Source organism: Pimephales promelas, chromosome 13, assembly GCF_988280905.1.
Source record: "Pimephales promelas chromosome 13, fPimPro1.hap1.1, whole genome shotgun sequence".
Taxonomy (NCBI): domain Eukaryota; kingdom Metazoa; phylum Chordata; class Actinopteri; order Cypriniformes; family Leuciscidae; genus Pimephales; species Pimephales promelas.
In genome coordinates, this window is record NC_142781.1 from 10,276,228 (window position 1) to 10,288,538 (window position 12,311).

The 12,311-nt window shown below is 38.3% G+C and overlaps 1 protein-coding gene across 2 annotated transcripts in view; it reads left to right on the forward strand.

Moving 5' to 3' along the window:
* ccdc85cb (coiled-coil domain containing 85C, b) overlaps positions 1-12,311 on the forward strand; it is a 75,734-nt gene that overhangs the window by 54,568 nt on the left and 8,855 nt on the right. For both annotated transcript variants that reach the window (XM_089118463.1, XM_089118464.1), the window contains 3 exons: positions 1,286-1,387; positions 5,017-5,109; positions 8,582-8,680. In XM_089118463.1, the coding sequence (XP_088974589.1) occupies positions 1,286-1,387; positions 5,017-5,109; positions 8,582-8,680 (294 nt within the window). The remainder of the gene's footprint in view (positions 1-1,285; positions 1,388-5,016; positions 5,110-8,581; positions 8,681-12,311) is intronic.

Below are 12,311 nucleotides of genomic sequence, written 5' to 3' on the forward strand. Positions count from 1 at the left end.
GATGCATATAAATACATGGATTAATACATTACTGTAATATGTTACTAAGCACGTTATTGTAGGCATAAGCCATAGGCATTTTTATTAAAAATAAATATTTTCTTCATCAAATTCTACACAAACCGCATACAAACAAATTGTACTTTTCTATACAAGTACATCAGTCCTAAATACCATGAATGGTTAGTGGGTGAGACAGTATGTTTAGGCTGCAGGCAGACGTGAAGTTCACATCTTCCTTGCAGCCACCGAAAACACAGTTTCTCTTCTGAAAGAGAGTGACAGAGCTATTTATAGGTCTTCTTACAGTAATCACATGCATTCAGAGGACATGAAAGCAAGACATTGAAAATGTCATAAGGATCACTGGTGATTAGAGATGATGCCAGCTGGAGCCTGTGGGTGTCTCTATTATAACACTTTATATGGACAAGAATACCTACAGAAAGCTGTGTGGGAGTTTTTTCGAGTTACGTTTCATTCAGCTCAGAAACACAGAATCCATACTTCATGCTAATTCATTCAACAACTTCATACTTGGGAAAGTGCAAAAAAACGCAGCTTTGAAGTCAGTTTTCCTATTTTGAATTTCGACGAGATGCAGGAATGTGATGTCTACTGATGTCTACACACTAACATGTGCACAGTTAATGATACAAATTCACTTTTAATCAAATAAAACACATTAGTGAACAAAGTTCCTACATTATATCATAATAAAACGCATCAAATTACTTTCTCTGTTGTTAACACAAGCAAAACAAAGAGCTTACTAAAGATTTCTTTTGCCAACAGATGGCTTTGTTGACACGTGCAACACTAAAGATAGCATAAATATGTCATGAATAAAAACATAATTTCCTGAGCATTCAAGTAATGAAACCATGGATGAAAGTTGAAGAAAATTCAAATAAAACACATTTGACTTTGAATAGACCTTTTAAGCTAGTCGGTTCACTCGGCGGCCATCTTGGAAACCCCTTTGGTAGCTGTCTTCTTTGCATGCAATAGATGCACATCTTCTTTGTTTGAATGGGAAAAGACCAAAATCTTTCAATCTTTTTTTCAAGCATTTGTTTCAATAACATTTCCAAGTCAAGAGTAAATGAACAGCTGATTTCTAACAATTCTTCTACGCGTGACCTGTCTCCTCTTTCCTCATACAGGCCGTGACTTACACAACTATATTTCTCCCGCTTTTTAATCTTTCCACTATTATTGTCATTGGTAACGGTGAAGTATGTTTTGTTTGGTGGAGTGTTTAATATGCTCTCTCTCCATCCAGTGTACCCCAGGAGACCTGCGTGTCCTGCGCAAAGGCACGACCCTGTACCGCTCGGAGTCGCAGCTGTCCTCGCTCCCCCAGAGGCAGGAGGCTCTGCTGAATGTGAGTGATCCTCTCAAAGACAAATCTGTACAAGTTAATTGCTGTTACCGTATTTTCCAAATACAAGTCACGTTTTTTTTTTATCAAATTTTAAAAATTCACGTTGAGACTACTTAAATTGGGTCGCTTAAAATTACTTAATTCCATGATGTTGAAGTTACATGAACAAATTATGTTTGTTAAACATAACCCAGTTATGTGGAACCTGTTGACGAAGAAAAAAGAATTAAAGCCAACATATAATTTTTTCGAGTGTGTGACTAATACAACGATGCAAATGATCTTTGTGTGTATTTTCTCTCAACAATGCAGTTTTTAGGTGCGACTTATTTTATGGAAAATATGGTATTGTGAATAAAAAACGTCAGTCTAAATAAGTAGCACAGCTGGAATGGAAGAACATGTCCCGAGTGACTTTCGATCCTAAACAAACAATTAAATTACTGTGGATTGTAGACGAGGGATGGGATTATGTTCTATGATATGGAATAAAACTGACCTCTTGTTATTTCGCTATAATTATGTACTGGTCTACAGCAAAGATGTCTTCAAATGACCTACTTTGGGGGATTTTCACAGTAAATATTGAAGTGTTTAATTCAGGTAAAAAATCGACATGTATTTAATTATACAATTAATTTGATTTAAATTTGTCATCAATTGGCACTGGCAGCCCCCCAAAAATTGATCAAACCAGATATCGCACAGGGAGATTATTATAACAAGAAAGCTCAGCTCAATCAGTTTGGCACGATTCTTTTGGGGGAAAAAAGGAGATCCTGGTACGTCAAAACTTTCATCTGTTGTACTTTCTGTATGGAACCGGAGGCCCTTTTCATATATTTTTAACTTTTTTTCTTTCTTTAATTGTCGCCTGGAAAATTAGTTGAACCAAATGCTGAAAAATCTGATGAATAAAAGGAAATGCTAATGAGCCTGTAGCCAGTGCACAGGAAGTCTCGCCGGTGTGTTTTATGTGGGAGGCTTGCTTGAAAATCTCCATTGTCAGCTGAAATTCTTTATAACGTTAATGCAGAGCTTGAATTGAGTTTCTGTAAATTGTTTTGACTCAGCATCTCCACTGAGAAAACAGGTTAAGCTCCCATTTAATTCCATTTGACCTTTTCATGTTTTATAGATTGTTGGTGTCACTTCTAATCAATGTGTGGTTTGAGCAAAAGCTTCTCACATTACCATCGCACACAGCATTGTTTTGTGAGAATTAATCACAGAATTAATGATTGTTCAAATTTTATTTGAAAATAATACCAGTTTACTGAAGTATTTGCTAATTGTTTTAAGTGTTGTGAGTTCCTTATACAAGACGGTTAGGAAAATTACATGAATATGTTGATGTTTTGAATATTGTTGATTAATCTCATGCGATAGGATGTGGCTGATGAGATAGTTATCCTGTTAGCAAAGCGATATTCCACTCTTTTAGCTCATCATACAATAATTAAGGATTTTTCTTGTTCTAAAACCATTTTTAGTGCATTGTTCTTCCAGTGTAATTTTTCACTTGTCATATTTTCATCAACATTATGGTTTAATTGAACTCGTTAAAACTCGCCGGCGCTCCGGTTTGCGTGTGTCTGTTTAACAGCCTATAGAAACTGAAACCAAATGGCTAGCTCAATCATTCTTTTTGCATACAAACCAGAGATGTAACATGATCAGATCATGTTGCGTTGTTTTCACCCTCTAATGAGTCTGTACAAATTGCATAATATGCATTTACCAAAAAAAAAAAAAACACAAAAAAATGCATTGCACGTCTTTACACACACGTTCTGTAGATCTGCGATTGATAGTTACCTCTTCCGATGGCTCATTGGTGGATCCATGTGACGTTAAAGACTGCGTCATTTGACCATGCATTTGACTCCCATCTGCTATATGTTCCTTCTTATCGTTATTGTCTTTTTACCATTGCTTCATTCTACCATTTCTTTCTCGTTTATACACTCGCAAATACAAGCACATTCACACACACACACAAGCGCGCAACGTTATGTCGAAGCGAAAGTACATGGACGCGCTGAACTCTCCGTCTGCTCATCGCCTTTATTTATTTATTTGATATTTATTTTATTATTAATTGTTCTGATAGGGTCTATTTATTTTATATTCCAACCAATTCAATATTCAATCAATATTCAAAAGCAAAATGTTATCTGTATGACCACAAATGTAATTGAATATTTTAGTGTAAAAATGAGGTTATCTTAAAAACGAATTCATGTAAACAGTTCAAATCAATTCTGTATATTTTTAAATTGTTTTATGCACGTTTTTCACATTGACAAGTTTGAGGTTGACATTTATCATTTTTTTGTATTGAAAAAAATGTCAATTTTTTTAAAATTGTTTTTCTTTTTGTTTATTGCACTTTTGAGATATTTATCTAGTTACTATTGATTTATTACAAACATAGCCTTCAAATTGGGAGAGTAAGGATTATTTATTTTGATGTATGGCATCAAAATAATGCTCTAAAGAATGACAGCACAGCATGTAAAAATAGAAAGATATACTCTGGTGGAACTGTTCTAGGCAGGTCATAAAGGGTTAAATTAAAAGTATAATGCGTCTCTGTTATTGTAACTCTTTGTCAAGAAAGTTTCAACTGATATTCAGTTTAAATTTCGTTGACAAGATTAACCACGGTTTCCATCCAGTTGCGAATTTAACTTTTCCACAACATTAGACTATCGCATAGAGCATTTGCAAATAAAGCAACGTTTCCATTCCATGCGTTCGCCACGTCCTGGGAAATTGGCGCAAAATATATTTTTATCTCTTATCTCTAATTAGAGTGAGAATGACTATATTCAACCGTTCGAAAATAGTTTTCTGTTGTTTCCATGGAAACAGTCTCAAAATATGAAGAGTTCCTCCCAGAAGCATTTGATCGATAAGCTCTCTCATCGAAGCGTATTGGATAGTTATTAGAACATCATTAACACGGCACACAGCACAATACATAAAGCGCTTTCCCCATTTCATTTTCTGTTCGAGAAAGTTTTTTAAATGAGCTGTTTTGTGGTCATCGTCAGTATGAATGTATGCGGATCATGTCCGGCTCTCTTCATGCGGTATGAATGATTAAACACAACCAGGGGCTTTTTGTCCTCCACAGCTGTCTGGGCTGCTTGTGCAATGTTGAGCTGAGATGAATGTTTTAGATGGAATGTAGTTTTCATTATTAATGATCCTCATATCTCCGAGTTGAGACGGTTAATTAACAATGATGTATTAGTCAATATATCACCAATGAGAACAGGACCATGGTGATCTACCAGGTATCGAACATCTGGTAGTCTGTCGGGTCTGCTCCGCTGTCGTCTTCGCTCCTGTGTACTTGAATGGTGAAGCATCAGATTCTACAAAACTGTTGGTTACGCTTTACGCTTTGCTTTTTTTTTGTTGGTTAGCAATTGTATTCATGCTTGCTGAATTGAAAGTATTAATTGCTTTTAAATAAAACCATACCAGCCACAAACTTGTGAATAGTGGTTTTACATCATTATGCCATAAAAAATGTGATGTACCATAGGACTACCATGGTCCTTTAACCATAACGTTGTCACAGAGTAACTGACCACCCCTTGCGTTCTCCTCTCCAGGGAACTGGACGACTACAGACCAGTGAATCTTCTCCCGCCACTGGGTTTATCTCATCTGTGCAGAAACCTGAAGCTGTGGTTCATGCAATGAAGGTACATACACTCACCGGCCACTTTATTAGGTACCCCATGCTAGTAACGGGTTGGATCCCCTTTTGCCTTTAGAACTGCCTCAATTCTTCGTGGCATAGATTCAACAAGGTGCTGGAAGCATTCCTCAGGGAGTTTGGTCCATATTGACATGATGGCATCACACAGTTGCCGCAGATTTGTCGGCTGCACATCCATGATGCGAATCTCCCGTTCCACCACATCCCAAAGATGCTCTATTGGGTTGAGATCTGGTGACTGTGGAGGCCATTTGAGTACAGCGAACTCATTGTCATGTTCAAGAAACCAGTCTGAGATGATTCCAGCTTTATGACATGGCGCATTATCCTGCTGAAAGTAGCCATCAGAAGTTGGGTACATTGTGGTCATAAAGGGATGGACATGGTCAGCAACAATACTCAGGTAGGCCGTGGCGTTGCAACGATGCTCAATTGGTACCAAGGGGCCCAAAGAGTGCCAAGAAAATATTCCCCACACCATGACACCACCACCACCAGCCTGAACCGTTGATACAAGGCAGGATGGATCCATGCTTTCATGTTGTAGACGCCAAATTCTGACCCTACCATCCGAATGTCGCAGCAGAAATCGAGACTCATCAGACCAGGCAACGTTTTTCCAATCTTCTATTGTCCAATTTCGATGAGCTTGTGCAAATTGTAGCCTCAGTTTCCTGTTCTTAGCTGAAAGGAGTGTCACCCGGTGTGGTCTTCTGCTGTTGTAGCCCATCTGCCTCAAAGTTCGACGTACTGTGCGTTCAGAGATGCTCTTCTGCCCACCTTGGTTGTAACGGGTGGTTATTTGAGTCACTGTTGCCCTTCTATCAGCTCGAACCAGTCTGGCCATTCTCCTCTGACCTCTGGCATCAACAAGGCATTTCCGCCCACAGAACTGCCGCTCACTGGATGTTTTTTCTTTTTCGGACCATTCTCTGTAAACCCTAGAGATGGTTGTGCGTGAAAATCCCAGTAGATTAGCAGTTTCTGAAATACTCAGACCAGCCCTTCTGGCACCAACAATCATGCCACGTTCAAAGTCACTCAAATCACCTTTCTTCCCCATACTGATGCTCGGTTTGAACTGCAGGAGATTGTCTTGACCATGTCTACATGCCTAAATGCACTGAGTTGCCGCCATGTGATTGGCTGCTTAGAAATTAAGTGTTAACGAGCAGTTGGACAGGTGTACCTAATAAAGTGGCCGGTGAGTGTAAATTACCACACTCACACACATTATCTAATAGCTATATATATATATATATATATATATATATATATATATATATATATATATATATACTATAGGCTATATATACTCATTGGCTGCTTTATTAGGTACAGCTGTTCATTAACTCATATCTAATATGCCAATCACATGGCAGCAAAACAGTTCAGTTTAATCTGAGCATCAGCATGGGAAAATAAAGGTGATTTAAAGGGATACTTTAGGATTTAGCATTAAGCTTTGTATTAGTTGAAAACCTGTAGTATTTTCGAATTACCATGCTTTCCAACCTCATATCCCCCGAGATGAGAGATTTGTGTATTTTTTGTCCTGAAAAAATCCCCCAATGACACAAAAAGCGTGATTTTGCGTCATCGGAGGATTTTTTGGCCAGAGGCTAAAGACTACAGTCAGTAGTAGGGTCTGTTCTACTGTTCATGTTTTCGCCCATAGAGGGTGGGATCTCACTCACAGAATGAACACATAGTGTCAGCCATCTTTTTTTGGAAGCTAAGTTAGCAGGCTCTTGTTCTGTGGAGAAAGCTGAGTAGTAGGGGCTACCGTCCTCTTATTCCCGGACATTTCCGGCCGTCGATGTCCGGGATTCAGCTTTTGCTTTCTGCAGTCGCCATTCAATGTTTACATGCACAGCTTTTGTTTCAATCTAACTGAATTCATTCCGATTGGTGAATCTGAATGTAGTGTTTACATGAACGCTAAACAAGTGATCGGTTGATGTGCGTTTTAACATTGCTAAGAAAATTCCCGCTCCTTCGTGAGAGATACAAGACCGATGTGTCTCACAGGTGTCGCTCATCGGTAATCACGTCACCGGCCTCGCGCCGTTCTCCCGCGGCCCTCACTCGTCCTGCTCGCCATGATGAATGGCGACTGTAGAACGCAAAAGCCGAATCCCAGACATTTTCGGGCAGACTCGTCACGGAAACTCACTAGTAGCAAAGACTTGTTGTTTAACGCCTGCGCTCTGTTACCGGTAGGCGTGGCCTCCTAGGGCAGCCAAGCAAGTGCATTCTGGGAGTTGTTGTCTTTCATCCACATAAGGCAAAAATACATTTTCTAGCTTTTCTCAGTCTAGAAAGCTCCAAATTCAAAAATATTTTCACATTTCTTCTACATAAATGGCCCAATTTAAATACACATTCATCTTTCCAGAGGTGAAGTATCCCTTTAAGTGACTAGGGTTTACAGAGAATGGCCTGAAAAAGAAAATATCCAGTGAGCATCAGTTCTGTGGGTGAAAATGCCTTGTTGATGTCAGAGGAGAACAGACAGATTGGTTCGAGATGATAAAAAGGCAACAATAGCTCAAATAACCACTCGTCTCAACCAAGGTCTCCAGAAGAACATCTCTGAACACACTTTGAAGCAGAAGAGCTACAGCAGCAGAAACACACCAGTGACACTCCTGACAGCTATAAAAACACAAACTGAGGCTATAATTCACACAGGATCACCAAAATTAGACAATAGAAGATTGGAAAACCGTTGCCTGGTTGCCAGAATTTTACGTAGACAACATGGAATCATGGATCCATCCTGCCTTGTATAGTATATGGTTCACGCTGCTGGTGCTGTAATGATGTGGAGGAGATTTTCTTGCCATACTTTGTGTCTCTTAGTACCAGTTGATCATCGTTTAAACGCCACAGTCTACCTGAGTATTGTTGTGCCATCTTCTCATGGCTACTCCATGTCACAAAGCTCAAATACTCTCAAACTTGTTTTTGAATATGACAGTGAGTTCACTATATTTAAATGGCCCCCAGTCGTCAGATCTCAATCAAATAGAGCTGCTTTGGGATGCAAAGAACTGGAGATTCACATCATAGACGTGCAGCCGACAAATCTGCAGCAACTGTGAGATGTTATCATGTCAATATGGACAAATCTCTGAGGAATGTTTCCAGCTCCTTGTTGAATCTGTGCCACGAAGAATTAGAGCAGTTCTGAAGGCAAAATAAACTATCAACGCACATCAAATATGATAAACAGAAGTGCAAACGCATGAGAACCAATGAAAGCCTTAATGGTTTGGAACCAATAAAATGTCCCTTTTTCTAATTTAATACTTTTTCCAGTTATTAAATGTATTATCAGCATAATATTTTGAGAGAAATGTTGAAATAAAATGTTTTGCTTTAGTATTTGTAGGAAATGACAAATAGTTTGAGTATGCGAGACTACAGTACTCTTGACCATGTGTTCACAGGTCCTGGAGGTCCATGATAATCTGGACAAGAAGCTTCCAGAAGAAAGCGAGGAAGACCTGAATGAGAACGAGAAAGCCATAGTGCGAGAGATGTGCAACGTGAGTGTTTATCTCGATTTTTGTCTGTGATTAGATCCATTCGCACGAAGCACGACGACTAGGGTTGTGCCGATAGACGATAGTATCGTGTATCGACGATAGTCTGAGATATCGCCGATGGCAGGTGCCTTTGACGATATCAATACGATAATTGGCTCGTTTTACCATAATGTATTAAATTATTATTATTATGCCTATTATTATTATTATTATTATAAAGCTAGTATTGTTATTAAATTAATAGGAACTACAATTAATTTGCCTTGCCTAAATTTACAATCATCCTCATAACAATTGCAATCCTCATAACAATTGCAACAATACCGACACGCACTAAGGACTCCTCTAAGAGAATGTTTTTAAAACAGACTAAAAAACATCCCACATCAACATTGAATTGCAAGTTGATCCATTCACAAATTATCAAGTGTGCTCGTTTTAACAGACGCAAAATTCAATTTCCTACAGATTAAGATGAAAACGGCACCGTCAGTATTTGTTTCAGTAACACATTAACAAAACGTTTAATGACACTAAAACAATACAATTACTAAATAGTATTAATAATAATATCACTAAAATAGTATTATTTACCGTTATCATCGTCGTCTCTGAGGGAACGCGGCGTTAATGCAGATGGCGAAAGCAGTCCGTTTTTACTTTCACTTTCAGAGATTGAGCGCGTTTACATGCGACGACGTTCTTAAACCCGATTATGCTGAATTAACTTGACAATGCATGTGGTCATGTAAACGCATTAACCCGTTTTCCTTTATCAGAGTCAAGTCATAAGTATAAGTAAAAACCGATCGACTCAGCTAGACGTTTGGCCCTTGGTTTCTCCCGGCATTTAAAACACATTAACCCGCGTACTTCGTGCTTACTAAAGTGCGCATGTGAAGTGCATCCAGACAGAGAGCGCAATGGTAGGGGGACACATATCGCAAACTCCGATTCTTTCTGACCCAAGAAATAAACGTGTTTTCATCTCGTGCAGAAATAGGCCCTAGTCAAAATGCTGCATGTAACGGCATGAGGATAGGCTAATGTGTCCGTAAATTTCCCGTTGACAAACAAAAGTATTACTTAGGATCTTTTTTTACCTCACTATACCAGGAAATAACCTGATCCTATTACTAAACACTCCACCTTTGCTAGCAAAATAGAAAAAAAGATTCTCGTTTATAAAACGAAGTAGGCTAATAAAACAAGCAAATTAATGAGTATGCTAAATAATCAAGTTAATAATCAAATAAGTTAGCCCCGCCCCCTCACGATAATATCGTGTATCGCCGATCTCACAGGCTGACGATAGGACGATATGAAAATGGAGCATATCGCCCAACACTAACGACGACTTTAACGACAATGATAAAGATATATTTCCAAAAACCAGTTTAAATATAAAACGATAGCAGAGTCCACACAACAACTATAATGATAACATCACAGAGAAACGATATGGGTTTTTCAGCTGACCAACGATCAGCCAAACAGAATCCATCCTGCTTTCGAGAGCTCGAGCATTTAAAGCGACAGATGATAAAACTGCAGGAAGGTTAGAATAAATACAACTATATCGTCCGCTGTTGTAGACGCTAATATAGTTATATATAGTTATCGTTCTAGTTGTGAATGGGCATTTAGCTCTCTCAGGCACTCTGAAACATAAGGAATCCAGTTACTTCATTCATTCAGTTGACTCTTTGTATCCATGCTTATTGCATAATCTAAATAAAATAATGTCTAAAAGAAAAATGCATTAGAAAATGACTCCAATCCAACTCATCAAATTGACTTAAAATCACTCAGTTTGTACTTTTTAAAGGGTTAGTTCACCCAAAAATGAAAATTAAGTCATTAATTACTCACCCCCATGCTGTACCAACCCCGTAAGACCTTCGTTCATCTTCGGAACACAAATAAAGATATTTTTGATTGAATCTGAGAGCTGTATCACTCTTCCATAGACAGCCTGAGGGACTGCCTCTTGACGGCCCAGAAAGTCATTAAAAGAAAAGGTTTAAATATTCCATGTGCCTACAGTGGCTCAACTATAACTTTATCAAGCGACGAGACTACTTTTTGTGCGAAAAAAGAACGTAAATAACGACTTTATTCGACTTTCCATTACTTCCTTATGGGCGCATGCGCGAGAACTGAGACGAGACCGTTATTCTTCGACTACTTTTTGTTACCGGCTGCTCACCGCTTAGGAGTTTTACCGCCCCCTACCGTATAAGATGACGTACTGATATAGCCGGAGGCGCAAAACGTTCTGTTTACAAGCAGTACGTCATCTTATACGGTAGGGGGTGGTAAAACTCCTAAGCGGTGAGCAGCCGGTAACAAAAAGTAGTCGAAGAAGAACGGTCTCGTCTCAGTTCTCGCGCATGCGCCCATAAGGAAGTAATGGAAAGTCGAATAAAGTCGTTATTTACGTTTTTTTTTCGCACAAAAAGTAGTCTCGTCGCTTGATAAAGTTATAGTTGAGCCGCTGTAGGCACATGGAATATTTAAACCTTTTCTTTTAATGACTTTCTGGGCCGTCAAGAGGCAGTCCCTCAGGCTGTCTATGGAGGACTGATCCAGCTCTCAGATTCAATCAAAAATATCTTTATTTGTGTTCCGAAGATGAACGAAGGTCTTACGGGGTTGGTACAGCATGGGGGTGAGTAATTAATGACTTAATTTTCATTTTTGGGTGAACTAACCCTTTAAGCACATTTTACTTAAAATCTGTCCAGTTCATTTCTACTGAATGTTCAGTAAAGCTTCCCTTCACAAGGAAGTGTTACCAAGTGGGTGAAGCTTTTGGAAGGGTCAGTTAATGGACAGGTTGATGATAGCGTGAGTTTGATCTGTTTGTTGGGCCCCTCTGTGGAATTTGGGAATGGATGAATCCAGCTCGGATATCTGGCTCACAATAACACCTCTGTGTTTCTCACCTGGAGACGCCTGGCCTGTAACCCCAACGCGAACACTGTTCATAAGAGTTCTGGAGGGATCGATGTTTTGGGCTGGTGGTTATGTTATGGTAAATATGCTTGACAAATAGCAGTGACTTTTTAAGGCTCAATGTAAATAAATTAGGGCTGTGCAAAAGTTAATTGCGATTAATCGCATCCAAAATAAAAGTCTGTTTTACATAATATATTTGAGTGTGCTGTATATAATTATTTTGTATATATAAATACCTATGCATGCATGTATATATTTAAGAATTATTTGCTCTTAAATTCTGTATATATATATATAAATACATAATCTATATTATATACATATAAATATTTTATATAGGAATAACACATTTTCTTAAACATATACATGTATGTGTGTGTATTTATATATACAAAATAATTATATACAGCACACACAAATATATATGTAAACACAGACTTTTATTTTGGATGCGATTAATCGCAATTAACTTTTGCACGGCCCTAAAATAAATTAAACTTGGATGCACAATATATCTGTATGAGATGGATTATTGGCCGATATTACTAAATAGTTTTTACTTTTTTTTAAAATGGTCGATGTTAGTTATTTAATTGTGCATGCTCCTTTTCCCGTAGTTTTACTTTTCCGTTTTGAGTATAGTTGTCGTATAATAGGGTGTTTACGCGAC